General features: G+C 46.2%; 1 protein-coding gene across 1 annotated transcript in view; it reads right to left on the bottom strand.

Annotated features, from left to right (window-relative positions):
* The window catches only part of LOC140218539 (A disintegrin and metalloproteinase with thrombospondin motifs like), a 77,841-nt gene that overhangs the window by 40,778 nt on the left and 11,372 nt on the right, over positions 1–25,691 (bottom strand). Inside the window, exons 2-4 of the mRNA XM_072288313.1 lie at positions 23,997–24,160; positions 23,810–23,899; positions 7,996–8,128 (exon numbers count right to left, since the gene is read on the bottom strand). Of these exons, the coding sequence (XP_072144414.1) occupies positions 7,996–8,128; positions 23,810–23,899; positions 23,997–24,160 (387 nt within the window). The remainder of the gene's footprint in view (positions 1–7,995; positions 8,129–23,809; positions 23,900–23,996; positions 24,161–25,691) is intronic.

Below are 25,691 nucleotides of genomic sequence, written 5' to 3'. Positions count from 1 at the left end.
TTCGATGACCACGATGAGGACGACGATAGTGATGACGTTGATGAAATATTTGCATCCCCTGCGAAACGGGGCGATGACATATAGTCAACCAGCCTGCTTGATTTAATCAGGCATACTTTACAAGCTTTCGGTTCTTGCATTTTTTACACATCTCCATAATCTCTTCTTCCCCACAACGCTCCTCTATGTACTATGTATCGCTGGCTCTGTCTGCAACGGATGTGGTCGTATCAATCTCTTCCTCGGTTTTTTTCTGACCAATACTCTGCATGTCTCGTGCTTATGTAAACTGCGGATCGGTTTATGCTTCCGTCCAGTTTAAATTCAAGCTCTCCCGGAAAGTGTCCGTTACTTCCGGGGCTCACTTGGTGAATCCCTTTGCGTTCAAATAGGAAGCCGTGAGTGGTCTCCGGATTTTTCTTGCACCGTGCAGACGCCTCATTCGGTTGCAAATATTTGCTGCAGTATGTTTTTGTGCGTCGGCAACGAGCTCGAAACTCAAACAACAAGGCACTGTCCTTTGTGTGCTCGTACAGTTCATGTTTTCAAAAGTGACAGCGCTAAACGGAGAAAGAAGAACACGACACAGACGCCCGTGTGGTGTTCTTCTTTGCCTCAGTACATCTCCGTTTAGGGCTGTTACTTTCCAAAACATGAAGTGCCATCAACTCACTGAAGTTTTCCTTCTAGTTGTCGTACAGATTTTGCCTTTTGATTTCTTCCCATTCATGTAAATATCCATAGTCGCTTTGTTTCCATTCTTTGCATCCATTCCGCTGTTTCTATTTTTTTTTTTCTGATGACTCCTGGTTGTCTATTTACACTTTCAATAACCCTCTACTGGGTTGCCAAATTTCTTGACCTCTTCCTTCTTTCTTTTCCATTCTCCACGCTTTTCGGGGACAGCTACTTGTGCAATTTAGCCGCTCGTTTATTTTGATCCATCTTCCATGCCTTTCTTAGAAACTATTTACTTCTCTAAACGCAGTAAGCGCCATCTATCGGAGCTCTCCCGACGCCTGCGCGCAGCTTCCGAGATGCAAGGCGCACCGGTGCGTGCGAATGCTGAGAAAAACGGGATGCGGCAATCATGCTCCACTCTCGTCTGCTGAGGATGAGGGTGATCATTAATTTGCATCCATTTTGAAACGGGGCGGAGCAACGTAGTCACTTAGCCTGCTTGAGTTATTCATGTATGCTATACTTGCTTCTCACTCTAGCATTTTCGAATGCATCTCCCTAATCTTTTACCCTTCCTCAAAGCTTCGTTATCTAACTTCTACAACTGACCATGCCTGAAGCGGATCCATCGTATCAATCTCTTTCCGGCTTTTTTCCCACCAATACTCTAGATTTCTCTTGTTTATCTCGAATGCTGAACGGTTGCTCCTTCCGTTCGCTTCTTTCTGGACGCGTCGCGCCGTCTGGTGGCACTGCCGATAGCTACACACGTGGCTTCCGAGGTAAGAAGCATGGCGCGCTGGTGCCTCCGAACACTGAGAATGGTTATCTGACTTGCCGCACGCCTAGCGAGCATACCCAGTGACCGAAGTTGGCGAGATGTTCATTGTAGACCGGCACATAACCAGTGCATTCATGGCGGAGCTCTCTAAAGTGCTGCTGTGGAAAATGTTCATTGAAAAGCGGGACATACCTAGTGCATTGTCGGCGTGGCCTGCTTAAGTGCAGGGTTGCTCCGCTTGAGAAATCGTTGTGACGTGGGTTCGATTCTGCTCAACATCGTATAAATTTAAGGGACCTTTTCACCATTGTAGAGTGGCACCTTTCCAATGGCACATACCTAGTTACCCAAGATGACGTCAAATGCGTTCATTGAATAAAGGCACATACCTACTGGCACATGCCCAGAGTCTCAAGTTGGCATCGAAGACATTCATTGAAGATCAGCACAGACCCAATGGCGCGTACCTAGTGCTCCAATTCAACGTCAAAGAGCTTCACTGAAAATCGGTACATGCGCAGTCCCGTGTCTACAGTGATCAATGCCACCGGGAAGGAGGCTCGTTGAAGAGTAGCACATGCCTATACATTACCTATTAACACACGTGCAAGGTCGTAGAACATGAGTGATGAATTCCACTCTGTCCTCTCGAATACGGGTGCCTGGGTGTCTCCAAGGCCCGTACCACATACTCAGTGACTCAAGTTGGTCCAAGGTTTGGTTTCGAGCTCTGTTCTCGTAGCAAAGCAGCCCGGTGCTCTAACCACTCCTCCATGGAGTACACAGTTACCCAGGCTGGCGGGAAGACGGTTATATGCAAACATACACGTATACACAAATAGATAACCCCAGGTAGGTGCGTGAAGTACTGTACGAATGTTAACATTTGAAATCGCAAATCTACCGCACAGGTTGGAATCAATTTGAAGCAAAGCTTTAGTAAAGGGGGTTGCTTAAATGTTATATGAACAACAGCGCTGAGTTCACCATTACACAACGATGCATATCTATCACAAATATCACAACTTTATTGCCATGCAATTTTTATGTTTAGAAACTGCATCGATCGTACGCTGTGCCGAAATGTAAAGTACAATTCACGCGAATGCACAGTGTTAGACGCATACGCAGCGATATCACAACGACGAATGCGATGTGCGATGCTTGTCGAAGGAAGAAAGAGGGCGACGCGTGTGTGGCGCAGACACGCACGATACGTACCCACCAAAATTTAGTTATTTGACAGCTCTTGTGTCGCAGTAGCGAATACCCATTCTTCAAAATTGGCCAAGAACGAGCGCGCTCCCAGTGCCTCACACCGAATGGCTAAATCACCATCATCGTCATCATCATCAGCCTGGTTACGCCTACTGCAGGGCAAAGGCCTCTCCCATACTTCTCCAACTACCCCGGTCATGTAATAATTGTGGCCATGTTGTCCCTGCAAACTTCTTAATCTCATCCGCCCAATCCGCCCACCTAACTTTCTGCCGCCCCCTGCTACACTTCCCTTCCCTTGGAATCCAGTCCGTAACCCTTAATGACCATCGCTTAACTTCCCTCCTCATTACATGTCCTGCCAATGCCCATTTCGTTTTTCTTGATTTCAACTAAGATGTCATTAACTCGCGTTTGTTCCCTCACCCAATCTGCTCTCATCTTAGCCCCCTTAACGTTACACCCATCATTATTCTTTCCATAGCTCCTTGCGTCGTCCTCAATTTAAGTCGAACCCTTTTCGTAAGCCTCCAGGTTTCTGCCCCGTATACGCGAGTACTGGTAAGACACAGCTGTTATACACTTTTCTCTGGGGGACAATAGAAACCTGCTGTTCGTGATCTGAGAATGCCTGCCAAACGCACCCCAGCCTATTCTTATTCTTCTGATTATTTCAGTCTCATGATCCGGATCCGCAGTCACTACCTGTCCTAAGTAGATGTATTCACTTACCACTTCCAGTGCCTCGCTATCTATCGTAAACTGCTGTTCTCTTCCGAGACTGTTAAACATTACTTTAGTTTTCTGCAGATTAATTTTCCGACCCACACTTCTGCTTTGCCTCTCCAGGTCAGTGAGCATGCATTGCAGTTGGTCCCCTGAGTTACTAAGCAAGGCAATATCATCAGCGAATCGCCAGTTATTAAGGTATTCTCCATTAACTCTTATCCCCAATTCTACCCAGTCCAGCTCTCTGAATACCTTCTGTAAACACGCTGTGAATAGCATTGGAGAGATCGTATCTCCCTGCCTGACGCCTTTTTTTATTGGGATTTTGTTGCTTTCCTTATGGAGGACTAAGGTGGTTGTGGAGCTGCTATAGATATCTTTCAATATTTTGACATACGGCTCGTCTACACCCTGATTCCGTAAGGCCTCCATAACTGCTGAGGTTTCGACTGAATCAAACGCTTTCCGCACATTTCTCTACCACCTTATTGATAGTGTGAATATGGTGTATTGTTGAATCCTGCCTGGTCCTTTGGTTGACGGAGGTCTAAGGCGTTCCTAATTCTTTTTGCAGTTACCTTAGTAGATACTTTGTAGGCAACGAACAGTAAGCTGATTGGTCTATAATTTTTAAGTCTGTGGCATACCCTTTCTTATGGATTAGGATTTTGTTAGCGTTCTTTCACGATTACGTTACGCTCGAAGTCATGAGGCATTGCGCATACAGGGTGGCCAGTTTTTCTAGAACAATGTGCCGACCATCCTTCAACAAATCTGCTGTTACCTCATCCTCCCCAGCTGCCTTCCCCCGTCGCATAGCTCCCAAGGCTTTTGTTACTTCTTCCGGCGTTACTTGTGGCATTTCAAGTTCCTCTATACTATTCACTCTTCCATTATCGTCCTGGGTGCCACTGGTACTGTATAAATCTCTAGAGAACTCCTCAGCCACTTGTACAATCTCATACATATAACTAATGATATTGCCAGCTTTGTCTCCTAACGCATACATCTGATTCTTGCCTATTCCTAGTTTCTTCTTCACTGCTTTTAGGCTTCCTCCGTTCCTGAGAGCATGTTCAATTCTATGCATATTACATTTCCTTATGCATACCTGTTCTGTAGCTTGATCTGGAATTCCTCTATTTTCCCTCATACCGCTACCACATTGATCTGCTTCTTGTGTACCAGTTTCTTCCAGCCCCTCCTCAGGTCAAGGCTAATTCGAGTTCCTACCATCCTATGGTCACTGCAGCGCACCTTGCCGAACGCATCCACATCTTGTATGATGCCAGGGTTAGCGCAGACTATAAGGTCTATTTGATTTCTAGTCTCGCCATTCGGGCTCCTCGACGTCCACTTTCGGCTATCCCGCTTGCGGAAGAAGGTATTCATTATCCGCATATTATTCTGTTCTGCAAACTCTACTAATAAGTCGCCCCTGCTATTCCTAGAGCCTATGCCATATTCCCCCACTGATTTGTCTCTAGCCTGCTTCTTGCCTACGCTGGCCTTGAAGTCACCCATCAGTATAGTGTATTTTGTTTTGACTTCACCCATCGCCGATTACACGTTTTCATAGAAGCTTTCGACTTCCTGGTCATCATGACTGGATGTAGGGGCGTAGACCTGTATAACCTTCATTTTGTACCTCTTATTAAGTTTCACAACAAGACCTGCCACCCTCTCGTTAATGCTATAGAATATCTGTATCTTACCAGCTATATCCTTAATAATCAGGAATCCGACTCCTAGTTCTCGTCTCTCCGCTAAGCCCCGGTAGCACAGGACGTGTCCGCTTTTCAGCACTGTATATGCTTCTTTTGTCCTCCTAACTTTACTCAGCCCTATTATATCCCATTTACTTCCCTCTAATTCCTCCAATAGCACTGCTAGACTTGCCTCACTAGATAACGTTCTAGCGTTAAACGTTGCCAGGTTCAGATTCCAATGGCGGGCTGTCCGGAACCAGGGATTCTTAGCACCCTCTGCTGCGTCGCAGGTCTGACCGCCGGCGTGGTCAGTCGCATCGCAGCTGCTGGGGACTGAGGGCCGGGGTTTGATTGTTGTGTTCATATAGGAGGTTGTGGCCAAGTACTGCACCAGGGTGGCCAATCTTGCTCTGATGAGGGAGTGCATTAATGGTTCTGGTCACCGGGATCAGGCCACACTCCAGGCCTGTTTATGCAATTTTTTCAAGATGCGGATTTTTTTTAATGCGGTGAGAAATTGCGCGGCACCGGGATTCAAACCACGGTCCTGCTGCAGGCGAGGTGGATGTTCTACCTCTACACCACTGCTGGCTAAATAAAGAAGAGTAAATCAGAGAAACCGTAAAACATGATGACCATTATAGTATTAAATTGGCGTTCTTTAGAAATATCTGTGAAAGAACACTACATCTCCAGGTTGATTTAGGAATCGTAGTGGGACATGCCCATTCTGGAGAAGTAGCCAAGAAGAGATATGGATACGACGCGCATACTCAGTTGCTAAAGCAAGGTGTGAGGCTGATCTAGTTGGTATTCCATTAAGATGCGGACAGCGCGGCTGGCAGACAAAGACGAAAAACGAACCACGAGGAAGTGGTAATATTAAGGGATCCTTCAGGCTCAGCTCTTACTGCAAATAGTCACTCGCATATTTCACGTACATTTCATTGTAAAATACGCTCTCTCTTCACGCTAATTAGATTGGTATGGGCTGCTGATCACAAAGAATGAGTTATAAATGAATTAGCAGACAGCTTGGCGAGAGCTGCCCTTAGTGGTCGAATTCTCCCTGCCATTCCTGTATCACTTTTGATAACTGCTGGTAAGTTCAGGACACGGGCAGTTATGCAAGACTCTTAGAACCCATCATTAACAAATATAACTGATTACCGACCCCTTCTTTTCTCTTGGAGCAAACGTTTCTGCCACAATACAAAAATTAGGGTCATGTTTACCAATTTCTGATATAGAATACCCACGTTAACCTATTATCTGCGTCGATCTGGTCTGGCGCCCTCCTATTTGTGCTCCTACTGCGATGAGGACGAAACAATAGAACACTTCATTCTTTCAGGTGGCCGTTTTTTATCATTAATAAAACATACCTTCGCAGGAAGATTTAATGGTGCTGGATTGAATATGATTCGGGATAATCTTTTGCACCCTCTTCTCTGGGAAATTATCATAGGGACGTTGATGGAGCTGTTTTGAGATATATAATTTAATCAGGACGATTTCCCTGCTAAATTCCTAAATTGTATGTGAATTTATTCTTTTCAACTCCTCAAAATTTCTCATTAGTGTTTCCTTTAACACTCCCGTAATCAATTTTTCTAAATCCCCCGATTCTTGGCTAATCCCCAATAGTGGGTATGAGCCGCCCTCGAACGCAAGCAAGCAAGCGAGGACAAGCGCTGACTTTTATAAAGAAGAACCTTATCGTTATGCCCCCGTACAAGTGATCAGAACGAGAACGTCTGATCCCTAATAGCTTAGCAAAACCGATAATTCAAATCTGGGAAAAAGCACAAGCCTAAGACGGCACACCGCGTACAGCTGGACTTTGAAATAAAATTTCCTTATCCGCAAGGTTACCAATGGTTTGCTTTTGCAGTAGCCACGGCTTCAGTGATGCTCCTATTATTGGCACATGTGTATCTAGATATCAGTGCCATCTATTCGAATATCGGTGCGCTGCAGCATTGATAACAATGTAAATCAAGAAATCCCTCTTTCCCTGCTCGTGCGTTCAGACTATGTTCCTGCATTCTCACATTCAAGCATCTGCCTGTTGGCCCCACATACCTTAGTTCCCGGGAGAAGGGTATGTCATATACCACGCCTAGTGAGCATTCAACAAACTTCTTTCTGTGCGCTGTCTTGCATGTGCTTGATTCTTTGTTCACAGGACTTGTTCTAACGCACAGCTGAGAAAGCTTGTGAGGGACAGAAAACAGCACAAGAACTCGCGCTCTCTGCCCTATCTTCTTAAGCTTATGCGAGATACCGCGCAGCTACTGGATAACGGTAGGTAACCAGCCCATAGGCTAGAGTTGTATCTGGCAAAGGCAGCTTTGAATGATGTTTGAAAATGTTCGTTGAAACTATATATATATACATATATATAATGTGTTCACTTTTCACAGTCAACTACGCTTACTCGACGCTCTTCCACCATTTTGGTCGCAATGGAGACTTACCGGACGAGCTACTCTAATGCAAGGCGTGGTAGTTAGTTTGCGTGCAATGAAATGCCTTAGCGTTTCCACATATTTCGGCACTAAGTAAGCGTGAGAGCACGGCATTCGTAGAACTAACTACGACATGCTGCACGACTTTCGTTCATGAGCCCAAAGGAGAATCAGCTCTGACGAATTGTAGATGCAAAGAATTCAGAATAAGTGCAACAGCACATCTCTGTGCAACACAATGAGTGCTTAGAAAAATATTCTGTTTGCTGCCGCGCAAAAGTGCCTTGCACAGAAGACAAAAAAAGTCATAAGAAGCGGTAATAACGTAAGTGGTAACATTGTGCATCATAATAATAAAATAAATTTAGTCATATAAATAGATTTCACGTAAAACAGGTTGCCTTACTGTAGTCTCTATGATTTGGAGGCATATCCGTCTTGGGTGGCATTTCGTACAATTTATGGGGAATGCTACCATCTGAAGACCGGGCCATTTCCAACAGAGGCTTTATGCGCAGAGTGTCATTGAGTAAGCCTTCCTACAGACAGAAAGAAAAGACCATAGGCAAGGTTACCATATAGCGAAACAGCACATAAAATATCTTGAAGAAAACAGCCTCATAAAGGTGACATAAGTGCCGCGTCCTCCATACAGGCGTCATCACTATTTAACAAGTGATATTAGAAAAACAACACAGTGTCGCTCATAAATTAATGTTCCGTACGTTTTATCGTTCGTTTCTGATCTATAGCCGATGCAATCAATAAGTCGCGCGTACACCCCGTATCTCCCTGAAGCATCCTGTGTTCACTAGTATCCTATGTTACGTAAGATGCCTTCAGTATCTCTTTCGGGAGCATGGAAATGAAAGTCCTTAATTTAAATTTCATGCTTAAGACGGCGTCATCAGAAATTAGGAACTATACAAACCCAACAAGCCAAGGAGTAGAAGCACCTCACATGAGTAGCACTTGTGTCGGAGCGGGTTTGTTGAAATCTGATCAGGCACTCTTCGCTATCCGTAGAAGATCGCCCCAAACGTCAAAGTAGTGTGGAAATAGATCTGCTTGGTCTTGACTACCAGCTGAGCTGTTTTTAAATGCAGCTACGGTTGGAATTCCCGACAAATATTCCGTTTGTATGAGCTGTTGAGACACTTTTTTAGTCGTGGCCACTTCTATACCTCTGCGGGAGAGAGAGAGAATAAACGTTTAGTATACTAAATCAGTCAGAAAGACTGCTTCTTTCTTCACCCAATGCGGGTAGACCCCCCCCCCAGGTAGCCACCGGCGTTATCCGCTTCCCTGGGGCCCTATAACGTAAAACTATTCCAATATGTTTCTATTCCAATCTGCTGACGTCAAATTTGCGTAACCACCAACGCAAGAACCGGCCGGTCACCCGCATGGTTGTCTGAACAGACCAATCAAACGCTCTCCTGGTTCACAGGAGGTCACATTTGTTTGCTTGGAAAACGAATAACATTGCCTACACTGAGCGGCTTGTCGTATCTAATTGGCTGACGAGAGGCGAGGAGAACGCTCAAGTGGAGAAGGATTCGATGGGGCCGAGCCACTGCACTGAAAGTCGATAACCGGATGAAGAGGGTGGTGCCGGCGTCTACGATTGGTCGGCTTTCCCTTACTTAGCTTGCGGTGGCTGGTCGAAAATCGCGGCGGCATGCAACGGAAGCTCAAGAATGACGCTAAAAAGGACCCTCAGCAAAGAAGAGTTGGCAGAATGACGGGGTAAACGTGCCAAAGTGCTCGAAAACGTTACACGGCCACGCAAGACGTTTTATTATACGCAAATACACCCATGCTCTCCGGCAGGTGCGAGCACACAGCGTCTGAGCGATCGGCGGAAGCCACCTTGTATTCCTTTCGGAACGGGGCAGCCTGCGGCTATTCCGAAGAAAATTCAGTTTTGTTCGGCATATTAATGCATCTTTATCGCGCACACGTCACTTTGACGCGGTGAGTTCTTGCGGTTTTGTGACGTCGCGTGACAGGCAGGTGAAGTGGGTGCAGCCCGAAAACTTTTTACCAATAGCCGAGGGCTAATGTCGAAAAGAAGTCGAATCAGAAATAACTGTTTTTTTTCTTTTTTCTCTCAAATCATGCATAATCAGTGTGTACACATCATATCAGATGGGGAGGTATCGCGGTTTTCGTGACATCGCGTGACAGGCAGGTGAAGTGGGGGTGGTCGAAAAAAGTTTTTGACCAATCGTGGAGGGCTGATAGCAGAATTGGAATAGAAAAGTTTGGAATAGTTTTACGTTATAGCGCCCCTGGCCTGGGACACCAGGTTAAGCTGAGTGGTCCTCCCAGTCCGGAGCTACGAGCATGGCTTCCCACGACTCTTGCCGGACCTCTACTCGGCATCTGTCTGCCGTTCTTTTTTCTCCGCCTTTTAAAAGCGAAGCTTTCTTTCCCTCTTCCTTCGAATTTCCGACTCCTGCTGCTGCTGCCTGGAGCACCGCGTCGGACGGTGGTTCAGAGCATGTGTATGCTGACAGGAGCAAGTCAGAGAGGAAAGACAACGAGAGAAACACGTTTAGACCCACCGCGTCGAATGTGCACAATGCCCTCTGGAGCTCACTAGACGTCGCCAGTATAGCCCCTTGACAGCTGTAGTTATCCATTACCCCCCTCAAAAGCATTGCAGAAACAGCAGCGCTTCCCTTTCTATTAACGCGCGAGTCAAGAGGAGACGTAGATGGAACTGTGGGGAGGAGGGAGGGGAAGAGGCAGTTCCCATACAAGGCAGGAGAGGTGACGTGAGAAGGCAAGGGAACCTTACTTCTATACGACAGTTGTTGTGGGGAAACTGGATAAACTTAAGTTCAAAGTACGGTACCGTTTGTTCCTGCTATTTCTGTAAAATCAACGTCATGGAAATATGTCAAACGCAGGTTACACAGGTCAAACGCCGGTTATAACTTACCCAGGGCGTGCAAAAGCAGATCCACATTACTTAAAGCCCACCGCAGGATGCAGGCGACACTACGGAAGTGCTCCACCGTCAAATCAACACTTATATGTCTGCCGCGGTGGTAGCTTTGTGGCTATGGCATTGCTACAGGTCGCTGATTTGATGTAGACCGCGGCAGCCGAATGTCGACGGGGCGAAATAGAAAACGCACGTGGACTTAGATTTTGGGACACGTTAAAGAACATCGAAGTGTCAAAATTAATGCGGAGACCGCTACTACGGCGTGCCTCATAATCCGATTGTGGTTTTAGAACGCACAGTGCCATAGTCCAATTCAAGTTTAATACTTCTATGACGATGCGATATGCAATGTGAGGCAATGGCAATGCTCAACCATCTCAGAGGTGACGGAATATGGCGCATAACAACGCCTCAAGCACACACCTCCCCCTGTGTAGTTCATACAAGGTAACGTTTAGCGTCAACTCAGCATTCTCGGGTTAGACTAAACATTTAAGAAATTTAAGCTCTCGCCGTCAACATCACCGCAAAGCAACCAGCACAGGAAGCTTCGCTTACATCGATTATCAGAGTGCGTGGGATCTGCATAATTTTTAATATGCATAATCTGCAGATTTTTTGGGTTCTGCAAGGCTAGGGCACCCAATCACCACGTTACGAAGGGTGTCCTGTGGCGCGCAGGACCAGCACAAGCATGGGAATTGGGTTGGGTAATTATATTATTATAATGCCGTGTACACAGGAATTTGTTAGAAGTCGCAGCAGAGCAACCGTCTTTTCTCTAGTTAAGATGGGTTGCGGTAAGGGGTATACAGTTCTTTCAAATTTGCAAAGCTGCAGAATATTCGTGTATTTCTTGAAAATATCATCGGACCTCGTCGCTTTTCGCAACCCCTCTGTTAGGAATGTCCGGCTTCTATGAGATAGAGATGCGGCCTGTACCCCTTCGCTTCCCGCCAATGACTCATGGCCAGGGGTCCACACGGCTTAGGTATCGGAGACTTGCGGTGTTTGAATATTTCTTGCAAGATTTCCAGTGCTTTGACACGGCATTTTCGCTGGATGTGGAGATGGTCAGTGATATTGCCAACTGTTCGGGCATGTGCGCATCTCTTGAAAAAATCAGAAAAATATATTATTTTCTTGCTAACATTTTGTTCCTCTGAAGAAAAAACAACGATATTGTAACAATATTTTCTACGCATTCCCTGCTCTCAATGAAACGTAAATTATTTATTTCTTTGCTTTGTGCAGATATATTTTTCCTGCAACACCAGTCGCTGCCGCATCTGATGTAGATAGATGTGCCAGTTTCGAGCGTGGCCGTCATACTTCTAAATTGCGCCGGAATGTTCTGCATTGTTCGCAATAGGGATTTATTAGGATGCGAGTGTAACTGTCCACACTTCTGGAATAGAGCTAGAGCATCTTCACTGCCTGTATACAACCCCATCTGGTCCGCTGAATATCACCTATTCGCACTGCATTGCAATAACGAGAGACAACACGAAAGCTGCACAGGGCAGTGTGCGACCTAGAGGTAAAGTAGGATCCTCAACTAAACCATAACAGCTTGAATTGAAGGCCGCTCTCATGGCATAGCCCTTTTAAACGAACAATTTGTGATGGTGTGATGTGCTTTAAAATGCCCACAGATAATCGTGCGACCAGGCAGTGAATCTAACAGGGGCTCACAGGCTCCAATTGTTACTTGTTTTGTAGGCTCAACGCGAGCTGTGATGATGACGCAGTTCTCTTTGTCGTATTAAGTACCACTTGCCACATATTCAGGAACTTCAATGCTAGGAAATTCCGTGACTCAGCACATGAAGTCTTTGCAAACACGTAAAACAGCTTCTTTGGTGTGCTGTCCGGGCGAGAGGAAGGACAGACGACAAAGATTTAAAGGCAAAAGCTGGAACTTGTACGACCTTTAGAAGTGACTACACTGGGAAAAGCTGTTCATAAACTAGACGGCAAAATTACTGAGCTTTGCTTTCAGGCTATTGGCATTCTACTGGAACAACACTACGTCATAAAACGCCTATTGATGTTCGCCAAAGCCTGCGCTCCTCAGTCTCTCTTGACTTGACCGACTCACTATAGCTTTGAGTGGCGCAAATATTAGAGGCCGAAGGAATCGCCCAATATAATGCGCTATGTGTTCCTCCGTTGTAACTATTCGCTGGTCAGCTGTCATTGAGTTCAAATGTTACATCGGGGCGACAATTTGGGGACGCTCCTGAGACACTAAGGCATTAAAGCTAGAGACCCCTTCTTCCGAGACAGAGTTGCAGCGTTCGCAAGGGCGACGTTATGATCCAGAATCTCCGATTATGTCTCAGTTTCTAGGTGGTTCCCTTTGTATTCTGGTGCGGTTCAACATATCCTCCCGATTCTACTCGGCAGCAGCCTTTTTCTTTGGACATCTTCTATAAGAAGGGTGTGGGCTGCTGACTTTGCGCAATGACATTGACGTCTAAGGGTGCATTCCTTGCAGCTATGCGATTCCATTCATACCTAGAGGCGCTGTGATTCCGGAGAGTACTTTGCGACATGACCTAGTCATCGCTGACAAAAACCTGCATAACGCCGCCAAACTGCGTTACTTGATCACTTGTAAATCTCGATATCAAACGAGCAGACATTGATCGGTCGGGAATGGAAATGTAGTATGACGCTCTTGTAGAATGTGGTCTAGGTTTCACCATCGTCGTGTTGCCGGGACGACGACTGCTGGTGACGAGAGATCGCTAATACAACCCTTAGATTATCCAGTAATTCTTCGTCGCTGTAAGCAAATCGAACGTATCTTATGAGGGAAACATTTCTGGTACAAGAGACCCGCACTTGTGCGTCAACTGTGATTTTATCCAATGTCAGCGTCGCACGGCGCCTATTGGTAGCTTATTGGTAGCTTCCAATGACGCTGCAAGCGCAAACACGGTGCCATCAATCGTGATGCGCGTAACAAGTGGCTTTACTACCGCTACAGCTAACAGTTATTTTGCCACAGTGTTAGGATTAACTTTATAAAATTATGGTGTTAGGCTGCTGAGCACGGAGATCGCGGGATCGAATCTCGGCCACGGCGGCCGCATTTCGATGGGGGCGAAATGCGAAAACACCCGTGTACTTAGATTTAGGTGCACGTTAAAGTACCCCATGTAGTCGAAATTTCCGGAGTCCTCCACTACGGCGTGCCTCATAATCAGAAATTGGTTTTGGCACGTAAAACCCGATCATTTTACAACTTTATAAAATTATGACATCGTGATATAAGCCTACAAATTACAGTAGGACCTTGCCTACGGTTCTTCTTGTAGCTGAACCGTAGTAAAAACGTGAGCATCCAGTATATCCTAACAAATTGAAACGACTCAGCACTCTCAGAAAAGTAGCGATCATCTGTCCACTATCTATTTAGAGTGCTCTTGTTTGCCAGCTCATTTCCAGCTTTTATACCCTAGAATGTGAAGCTTTTCTGTCAAGCCCGCAACGTGATCTGGAGAATTCAAATTGCCTTCCTAAGCAGGCAGCCGCAGCTTTGTCTGGTGTGGCAGGCTCATCCTGAGAACCGCTCATGTGTTTTTTGTCATCCCGAGGTATGTGATATCGGCACGTGCACTTGTTTATCTTCCTTCAGTGACCGCCTTTCGCCGTCTAACAAATGGTAAACGTTATCGCTCGAAGCAAGCCACGCCTGCATGTATCGGGAGTAGTCTGAATGTTATTCATGTTTCTATCCGTTGCCTGTTGTCATTTAAATTTGTGTAATGCGATTGTATGCTTGGCGCGAGTTTTGCAGTAGTTTCTGAGAGGCGCGCGGGCACTAGCGATTACGGGGGAACCTTCCACGAGTCACGTATTAAAGCCAACACACTTGCCCCGCTGGGCAGATTTTCTATGATCGCCGACTGTGCTCGCAGATATCGCTGCGCTTGACTACGGTTTGTTTTTATGGGTACACGTTCTTCCAATAAAGAGTGAGTTTCGTGATTCACAGTTTTCCGCTACTGTGTTCTTCCACTTCATTACAACGTGACAATAATAACGACTGACCTTCGTCGGGTGTCATGACTGCATAGCTTAGGTGCCAGAAAGGCCTGGCGCCTGCTAAATAATAACGAAAAAGACCGAATGAGGGCCATGAGGTAATACAGGAAACAGGGCAAAACAGTAAAGCAGCTGAGAGTCCAGCGATTGCTCACTTCGTCTTCTCTGTTATCGTTTTCATTGTATACCAGACATCACGAAGATACATTTCATTTAAATTGTCACACGGGACAGAAACGGGATATTTCGCAGTAAAAATGGAGCGATCTGTCGTAGACCAGTCGTTCAAATCCAAGCTAAGTTCAATGTAAATTCACTGAACTTAAAGAAATCACGAACAATAACAAACTTTCACCCATTGTGAATTCAAGTGAACGCTTAAAGCAGCTCTTTCTGCACAAAACGTCCACCTACTCGCAATAATAACCCGAAAAATGGAGTTACGAGAGGCAGGAAGAAGAACACGACGAACCTGCTGCTAGCCTGTCTGAGTAGCTCTGCCTAAATTTATCTTTATTTTCGTTATTTTCTGGTAATATTACTGGTCAGAACGGTTCAAGACGTCTGTCAACTCGAAAAGGTACCTTCCGTATCGGAGACCGACGGGTGCTGCGCCACCCGCCGCCTCACAAAGTGCTAGAAGGAACCAAGCTGACACCGACGAGCACCCCGCCCTGACCTCCCAAGGGCTGACACCGGGTCCGAAACGCCAGCTGGTTTGTACAAGCCAGACTGACTGCAAGCGACAAGACACTGCTGAGTCTGAAGACGAGTCAACTATCATCGAGGACGACAACGTGGCGAAGCCTTCAGACCTAGACATGGACGAGGGTGGTTTCCGAATTGTGCGCCATCGTAAAGACAGGGCGGAGGGCATTCCAGTGTTAATCACTGCAGCATCCGTAAGAGATGATTTAAGGCGAGTAAACCCAATTGTCCTGTATTCTGAGCTTGGAACGATTCTCGGTGGAGCACCAGTGAAGAGCGACTTCACAGCACAGAGAGCAGTGCTCTTAGATGTAGAGACAGAAGGACAAGCCAACGTCCTTCTAGAGACCAAGAATATCGGCGGCATAGTCATATCTGCCCGTGTCCCGCACGGTTATATGAAAAACACGTGCATTGTTAGAGGACTCCCTAAATGTTACTCGGATGAAGAGCTGCTCACCTACCTGAGACCTCAGGAAGTATTCCATGCAAGAAGAATCATCCATTGGGTCCAAACCTCGTCATCTGAATGGGATTCAAGGCGCGCTAACTCGGTGGGTCTCACATTTGCTCCAAATTCTGAACGCCCGAAGAAGATCAACCTTGGTTTCAGCAGACACGAGCTTGTCGACTACGTGGAGACACCACCACGCTGTTTTAGGTGTCAGCGCTTCGGACATATCGCTAAGTACTGTCGTGGGGAACAGAGGTGCAAGCGCTGTCGGGGACCGCATGACGTTAAGACGTGTGCAAGTAAAGACAACTTTGTGTGTGCAAATTGCGGCGGTGACCATCCTGCTAGCTGCGGTCGACGTCCTGCGCGGACAGCTGCTCAGCGAAGAAATAAGTTGTTTGTTCTGGGTCCAAAGAGTGCAAGCGCACCATCGAAGACGAAGACGACGTCCAGAGCGCCACAACTAACTGGCTTGGAAACAGAATACGCATCTCATTTCCCGCGTCTCACACCGATAAACGAAGTTATTGAGCCAACGCAAATGGTCACAGCCGCTGAGAAACCTGTTCGAGAAGAGTCCAAAAAACGCACCTATGCGGCCGCAGTAAACCGACCTCAAGTACCACTTGGCAACAGTCAGCAGGAAAACTGCCAGCATGTGATACGCGGTTTGTTCACGGCACTACGTTCCCACGTCGCGAAGATGCCTGCTAGTTCAACGAAGGATATGCTGGAAGCAGTGCTGGCTCTTGAGTCAGTAATACTCTGCTCTACTTCCACATACCGTCAGTAGCATCATGGCAATTTCTCGCCCACTTGGTACATTCCCTCGTCCAAAAGTGCCCTTAATAATGCAATGGAACTGCGCCGGTATTCTAGAGCGTCTTTCTGAACTCAGCCGTTTCCTTCGAGACATACCTATACCAATCCTATCCCTCTCGGAGGCCGGTCTCCCAAATGGAAGGACAATCCCAGGTTACATACGTGGAAATCCGAGTATACCATCATTTGCAAACGGAAGTGCGATGATATACATCAGGCGAGAAATACCTCACGTCACCTTACGAGTGCAAGAGCTTTGTTCTACCTTCTTGGAAGCCGCCGCTGTGCAAATGTGCCTAGGAAAACGAAAACTCAGTGTGGTGTTGGTGTATATAAGTCCGCGCAGGAAGGTCTCCATGGAGACGTTCATAAAGGACCTTTGCATTCGTTGCCCCTCTCCTATAATAATCTGTGGCGACTTTAACGCACATCATTCGCTTTGGGGAGATAAGACTGCAGATTCCCGAGGCAAGGAACTTGTCGCAGCTGCGGATACTGCTGACTTATGTATCGCGAACGATGGCAAACCGACTTTCTTCAGACCACCAGATTCATGGAGTGCCATAGACCTCGTGATCCACTCTACAGACCTTGTCGTATCGTCAACAACGGCCCCAGACAGGATGGGCAGTGACCACTTTCCGATCTTCACCAACATCACCGCATTTCACACTGCTGGGCGACAATTCTGTGCTGTAACCCGCTGGGACACATACAGAGAAACGTTGGATGAATCCCCTGGTGAGCTGTTCGCAGATATGCTGCGGAGCACAAGAGTGGCTACCTCAATGTTGAAACTGCCCGATCATTTCCCTACTCCTGATTTGAAACTAAAGAACCTCTGCGCAGCGTGTAGGAGAGCGGAGCGAAAACTAATGAGAAAAACGGGAAATCCATCTGCGAAAACTGAATACAACAGCATAAACGCTGTCATCCGTCGTCACACAAAAAGGTTAAGACGAGTTCAATGGGCTGCTTTCTGTGAGAGTTTATCGGCGTTTGCTCCCATGACAAGGATATGGGGAGGAATGAATAGCCTATCCGGAAAGATTCGCCTAAACAGGCCATTCGAAGCACTTGCTGCTTTAAAGCAAGGAAAAGGTTTGCAAGCCCTTGCAAAAGATTTTGCAGACGTATACGCATCTGGCAGATCAGCAGGAGTATCGAACCCTCTGTTGTCTGAAGCGTTCCATACCATGGATACGCCGTTCACTTTTCGTGAGTTGGATTTGGCGCTTAGCAAATTAAGAAGACGCTGTGCTGTGGGTGCCGATTCGATCAGCAATCAGATGCTGACAAATCTACCATATGAACGAAAACGAGCCCTTCTGGACATATTTAATCACGTCTGGAGCACAGGAAAGATCGCAGAAGCGTGGAAGACAGCAGGGGTAGTGCCAGTGCTCAAGTCTGGAAAGGATCCTGCAAACCTCACCTCATATCGGCCAGTATCGCTAACATCATGCGTATCAAAGTTGATGGGAATACTAATATGTACGAGGTTAACATGGTATCTTGAGCAAGGAAATTTGAGCACGGTTGAGCACGGTTGAGTGTCCAGGACAGTGTCTTGGATCTACTAAGCCATATCGAGCACCATCGCGTAGACGGCCTTTCCACACTCGCCATCTTTATGAACGTTGCCAAGGCATACGACTGTGTGCTTCATACAGGCATCATCGACGGACTCCGAGCCATGGGCGTCTCGGGAAATGCTCTTCGATTCGTCCATGAATTTCTCAGTGATCGATGTGTCTAAGTTAAGCTCGGAAGTATCATGAATGACAAGCAACGAATTTCCCTCGGCGTCCCACAAGGAAGTGTCCTATCTCCCTTGCTTTTTAACGTTGCCATGGCCAGCCTTCCAGATGCCCTGAAAGTAGGTCGGAGGGCAGTTAAAATGTCCATCTACGCAGATGACATCTGCATTTGGATCTCGGGGTACCAACACAAACGTTTGGCCCGGATAGCCCAGGCCGTAATCTCCACTATCGATCGCTACTTATCGACGCTTCGCCTATCTTTATCATCAGAAAAATCTGCCTTCATGCTTTTCCCGGGAGTGAGACGCAAGTCAACACGTCTGACGCTGAATATCAGAGGGCATTCAATTCTTCGTGCAATTCATGTTCGATTCCTGGGCGTCACCATCGACAACAAGCTACTATGGCGTGGTGCGGTAGAAAGTGTTGTGGTTGCATCAGTGCAAAGAGTCAACGCACTTCGTCGATTGGCAGGTGTACGTTGGGGAAACAATCCTATATCCATGCTTAAACTGAACGCTGCACTGATAACAAGCCGCATTCTCTATCAGCTCCTTCTGATATCACCATCATCGAGTCAATTCGAGCGCTTGGAGGCAGTGCACAGAAAGGGACTTCGCTTGGCGATGGGAGTTCCAACGGCGGCTTCAAACAAGAAAGTCACTAATGAGGCAGAGTCTCTTCCACTCCGCCTCTGGGCATCTCAGGCCTTCCTAACGCAGCTATTAGGCCGGGCATATCACGCGCAGGCACGGCGCTTCTCCGGCGGCTAAGAGCAAGAACTCGCTCACATTTCCGTGCGGCGCTGAACACCTTGCGATTTTTAGGATTGGAATGGCCTAAACGAAGTCGCCTTGACCCGCCATGGTGTTTTCCGGACGTTACCTGCAGCCTCAATGTACCCCACCTACCGACGAAACGCAGCATTTCAACTGCCGAAGCAAAGTTTATTGTGCTGGACCACTTGAGCACTGTGTTTCAAAGCCATCTACAAGTGTACACAGACGGTTCGGTGTGCGCACAAACAGATAGCTGTGCAGTGGCATCCTGCATATCATCCCTTGATGTGTCATGGTCTGACCGACTGGACCGCGTAGTTTCCTCTACAACAGTAGAAAGCTCCGCAATCACCGCGGCTTTGCGGAAACTACGGGCCTTTTCTGCACGAGATGTCGTGGTGCTGACGGATTCCAAGTCAGCATTACAGAGATTACATCGGGGCCTACCTCTAGAGAAATTTACAAGGCAGTCTCTGGCACTGATTGATGACCTAACTAGCAAAGGATTTAACATAAGGTTTCAGTGGATTCCATCACACGTAGGAATTGATGGAAACGAGGAAGCTGACGCCCTTGCACGCCTAGCGCTGACATGTGTCCCAAAAGTGAAAGCTCCAAAAGCTTTTCAAAACCCTAAGGGGGCAATCCGCCGTCACTTTAGAGAGATGCACAATAATCCACACGAATCCTGTGTGATTCATGGATTTACACGCGAACAAGTGACGCTTTTATGCCGCATCAGGACTGACTCCGCGAACACCCCAGCTTGGTTATTCAAGACTGGGCTTTGCGCTTCCCCACTCTGTGTTTTCTCTGGTGACATTGGCGACATCGAACATTTCATTTGGCTATGCCCGCAATTTGACACAGAATGGAAAGCGATGGTCGACAACCTACAAAAGAGTGGTCTCACGCACAGGACCTTTGAAGACGTTGTTTTCCCCGGAGGGCCTGCGGCATTCAGGAAGAAAGCGCAACGACTGCTGATAGCCTTCCTGCGAGACACGGGACTCATCGACACCTGGTGATACACCCCTGATCTCAACTCAGAGGAGGATCAGGCGGAACAATTGCCGGCTATGTATGCCAGGCTAACCCCGCCTGCTTCAACATCACCACCACCACCACCAGCCCGAAAATGCAGCAAAATTATTTGTTCCCGCATTTAGAAGGTGGACCATTGGGAAGCAATAGGCATCCTTATTTGGCGCTCACTGGCCCGCATTTCCCGCGGCCGATCAGTATGACGTCGCAGTGAAATCTGTACGCGGCTCATTCTATGAGTACTACGACAGGTACTGCAAGACTGAAACGACGAATTCTCTCAGTAAAGCTCGCTTGTTGTTCTTCGCATAAGCTGCATCGAGAGCAAGCGGGAGCATGAACCTTTGCTCATTACTCTGGCTTTCGCCGTTTTAGCGCCGCGTGCCTAAGACTAGCAAAAAGGCGTTTTTTTTGCATGTTGATGTTTGAATTTTTGGCATGCTTGGAAAATCTTTCAAATAAGTAGCAAGCTTCTAGTCCTGCTGGGAGCCATATACAAATAGCGTCGAATGCTCCCCGCTGTGGTGCCGCCTACTGGCCGCCTACTGATATTTCGGAGTTGCTGCGTTCTCAATTATTTAATTTATTTTGTTTATAATACCCCAAGCGCTCCACCAGAGACACTGAATGAGCGGGCCTACAGCCAAATTGAATACAGTAACGTGAGGTATAGCGCAGTAGCATGAGCGTTCCTATGCCTTATTTTAGGCAGACATAGTTTCTTCGATTATGGATTTCAAACCAGCAGGATGAATTATTCTGGCAAAACGGCTTGGAGTGCAAATTCAGTAAATCGCAGTACGTATTAAACATAACTGTTGCAACGAAGTGGTATGCGCACGTGCAGGGCGACAGCATTTAGGTGCGTGGTACACAACACGATAGATGGGTACGATAAGTTAGCTGTCAAGCGATAGCGAGTGAAAAAAAAAAAAAAAGATTGTGATGTGAATTTAGTCGAGATATTTAGCGACCATCGGCCAGAGCTCGAAGGTGAATTTGCGACTTCAGTGTAGTGATACTATTAGGGTAAAAATAATAAGCTGGTAGCACGGCTCTGGATAGATCCAAGCGTTTGAATTACATGTAATTCACAACCGTATCAAAAAATGTGTTAAGACAGAAATGGCACATATTCAATAATCTGGCATATTCAAGCAAGAACATGCATGTTAAGTACGTGCTCTTATATTATCATATGAGACTTATTGGTGGCAAAAAATCAAATATTGTTCTTGAATGTTGAAGTCCTTGACGGACAAAAGTTTTGTATGCTGCATTATAAAGATTTGATAAGGAGCTTTAGCTCGGGCACAACTCTGATGTGGCCTATTCAAATACATGTAAAATGCAAAAACACTTTTCTGAGATAACCGCTGGGCCGATTTTAATAAAATTTGTTGTATTTGAAAAAGAAAGTTAAATTCTAGTGAATGCTGGAAGCGGAATATTGATTTTGAGCTTGAATATCGTTTAAAAAATTTTCAAAAATTCGAGAGATTGAAAAATATAGAAACATGAATTTATAAATTCACGATATCGTGGTTCTGTAAACGGCATCCGCTAGAGCTTTGAAAGCGGGCCAATTTTATCAGTTTATTCTTTTAAACTTTTACATGAATTCTGTGCGTGCCGTACAAGGGTTCTGCAAGAACTGTATTTCCATATGACTAAATTTCTTTAGATTCATATGTAACATATAAATTTTGTCAGTTTAAGATTTACTATCAAATGCAATCCATATAATTGTGATATCATTTTTCACTGGTGAGTCACATGGTTGTAATCTTCATCGTTCCGTTTTCTAAAAATTTTCAATTTTTGCACTTCTCAATAAATAAGTGACGGCCTAAATAAAAAATTCGAAACCAACAGTCACTAGAGTTTAAGGTTCTCTTTTAAATGCAACAAATTCGTCAATTTTGGTGCAGTTGCTACCGCGAAAAACCAATTCTTCTTTTACATGTATTTAGATAGGAGCACCCGAGCTAAAGCTTCCTTTTAAGACGGCTCTTTTGTCAAATCTGCGAAACTTGTTTAAATATTTTACCGCTTTACCTAGTAAAGTATACGCCGCAAAATGCTATGATTATCACCACTCAGCTTGGAAGGTTCGTAGTATTTTTTTTTCAAAGCTCCAAACTGCATTTTTGTTTGAAAACTAGGAAAGAAAGTGAAAACAAATATGTACTTCAGCTTCTCAAAAAGGTGCCTGCATGGGTTTAACCGCAACACGAACGAGCCTGCGAACAACGTCACTTGCAGAGCGTCCACTGTAAGATGTGCTTTGCTGGGCACTGTTAGTTCTGGTATGTATGGAAACATTGCTAGAACAGTGCACCTCAGGCCTTGGTTGCCACAACATGAATGTTTTGTGAGACGGTACAATTTAAGTACCAGCAGCGTCGTATGAAAACTATGAGCAAGATAAGTCCATCAAAAGAGTTTCTACAGGCGGTTTCCCTCGCGCGACAACTGCAGCTGGAGTGCGGCACCAATACCAAGAAAACTTCCGCTAACGGGCTTTATCAGTCTACCGTGCCGGAACGGAACGCGCGTTTTAAAGCGAAAGCTTTACTACGCCAGCCAGCGAGCCATTTCGGTTCGTCGATCCGTATGCCGTAGGCCGTATGCCGTGGCCGACGAACGACGTTGAGCTGCCGTAGCCTAGCAACGCCGCAGCAGCGCTCCAGCAGATGGCGCCGCCGTCACCGCTCGCTTCACCAGATGTGCTCCACTGGGGTAGAGGGAGAGGAGGTGTCGCCACGCGCGTGGCATATATATCGTGATCGTGAGTCCTAGCTGTTCGCATCAGCAGCCCGAGCTCGGGTCTCGCGCCGCAGCGGTGGCAGTCCGCACAGCGCCACATGCATGTTACCCGCTACAATATATATATATATATATATATATATATATATATATATATATATATATATATATATATATATATATATATATGCGCTTCGCCTCCGTGTCGTTATGGAGAGTGCGAAAAAGACGCAACGACAGAACGAACGAAGCAAGGAAGAGACAACGCGCTCAAGAGACGCCAGAAGTACGCGCCGCACGACTCTAGAAGCGTCGTAACGAAGATGCGGCTAGACGCAGTCGTGCCACGTCCCGGAGCGAGTCTTGAACTGCGGAAGAGACCACTTTGGTCTGGAGAGCGTCGGAATGAGACGCTGCGTAGACATTACCTAGTCGTTACCGAGCCTAGTCCTTACCTCAACAGTGTGTCTTGTCATGTGTATACAATAGAGCTAAACCAAAGACAATTTTTTGAGTTGTTTCACTCTGCGGAAAGACTATTTGTTTTTAAGTTTTGAGATAAAAGACATATACACTCGCCTCAAGACAGACATAAAATTTTTCATTTAGCTTACGGCAACCGTCACATTCAAAAGAGGCGTTATGTACAGAGGAAACATGTTGAAAATGTGTGGGCGTAGAGTTTAACGCACTCTTGCTACTCTATGTCGCCACGAATGCCTTTCTCGCTTGCTCCATTCAGTTGCCTACGTCAGTGAGGAAGACTGGAAGCCGTCCAAGGCCTATGTTTGTAAAAAGCGATAGGGTCTACTGCGTTAACTTTCTCCTATATTTTGAAATCTTTATCAGCAGTAAGTAGTTCTTACCACACTGACACCGTCATCCGTGCGAACCACAACTGAAGACATCAATTCCTCGTCATGATACAAATCTTTCTCGTAATTGTCCTTCCGCATCTGCGAAGAAATAATGGTTGTTATTTGGAAACTGCGAAGAGCAGAGCTAAACTTGAGAAAATATTTGCTAGGATTAGGAAACAGCCCATGCACTTACAGGGAGATGTATTCGTTCACCATTTTCTTCAGATATGAACATGAAGTCATCAGTGAACACCTCGCTCTTTTTCAGGCTGAGAGTCATATGCTCATTTATTCTCAAAGATTTTTCTTCGTCAGATCCTCGTGCGCTAAGTAAGGTTGGATAGACAATGCCATATTCTGTTCCAAAGAAAATTAAAAAAGGTATACATAAATAAACAACGATAGATGATGCGCTGCACCAATATGACGCATTTAGCTTATCAAATTCAAACACGTTTGCCCCCCAAAACAAGCGACCAAATGTGGGGCTCCCAAACTGTTTTTTGATTCATTGCTTTCGTGTTATGTGCAACAGCAAAGGGGCTGCGGCTGATATTTTGAGACTCCCAAGATAAATCTTCATAAATGAAAATGAGACGATACATTGTAAGTCAAGTATAACGGCTATAATCACGTTCTTCTATACACTAAAGACTCCTGGACATTTACAGCAATTAATTGGAAGGCTGCCCAAAATAAGGTGCTACCAGTGGGGGTATTCTTTAAGAGCCCACCTATACAGTGGACTGTCCATTTCGGCCGCAGCTTATTGGCTAGGGCCGCTCGTCTCCTCCTCTCTCGTACAGCTGCATCCAATGAGCAGCGGCTAAAGTGGACAGTCCACTAGGTTGGCCCTTATAGAATACCTCCCCCCCCTCCCAGCTCTGACAAGATTGCGCAACTTCTGAGTTATGCCGAGTGCTTGTGTTCCCTCAGGAAGGCAATTGGCTTGTTGTGCTAAGTTTGAGCAGTTTTGCGATATATATATATATATATATATCAATATATATATATATATATATATATATATATATATATATATATATATATATATATATATATATATATATATATATATATATATATATATATATATATATACACTCACGCAAAGTGTGTTGCGCCTGAAATAAGAAGGCAGTTTCACCCGAAGCCACACGATTTAAAGCGATCATAATGTTAACTGTTGTCCTGAAGGCGTCTCAGAACTCTGGTGCGAGGAATGTAGGCACCAACAGCTTTGCAGGCATCACCCTTTGAGCGCGCAGGAGATGTCACTGAAGGAAAAGCGTCGGCGTTTGTCAGCACTCGAAGAAAGACTTACCATACGTTCAGCACAGGCTGTGCAGTCACAACTGTGTTACACGCACACACAGCTTCTCGGCAGGTGCACTCATGTGCTTACGCACAACGGGGATGCCAGCTCAGTGGAAGCCAGAACGCTACCCTGGCTACGTCAGAGGTGATTGAGCAGCGTGCGACTCTACACCAAACGCACTGCATGTAGAAACGTAATCGATGAGGCAAAATAGTGGTCCTACTACTTACATATTTCATTGCGATAGCAGTTATATGGGCACTCCAGGCCGATTTCTGCCGTTGCCATCGCCGTCGATATGAGGTTCCGTATGAGCGAGAGCGCGTGAGGGTGAGCCGGCGAATGCGGTTCAGCCTCGCGTGCGCGAGCGGCCCGCATGCATTCCCTCTCCTGTGGCGCGCGAAGCAGTGGGGTGAAGCGAGGGAGCAGGGGCGTTCTTCTCCGGCGGCTGCTACGGTGCCTCTATGTCCTCCTCCCCCGCCGCTCCGTACAACAACGGTGTGTACTACGGCGTTGGACACGCGAATCGCGGCCGCCAACGCTGGCAACTTTACTGAGGACTGCTACCTG

The sequence above is a fragment of the Dermacentor andersoni genome, chromosome 5 (assembly GCF_023375885.2).
Source record: "Dermacentor andersoni chromosome 5, qqDerAnde1_hic_scaffold, whole genome shotgun sequence".
Lineage (NCBI taxonomy): Eukaryota > Metazoa > Arthropoda > Arachnida > Ixodida > Ixodidae > Dermacentor > Dermacentor andersoni.
Note: the sequence above shows the minus strand (reverse complement) of the source record. Positions and strands in the feature narration are given on the sequence as shown.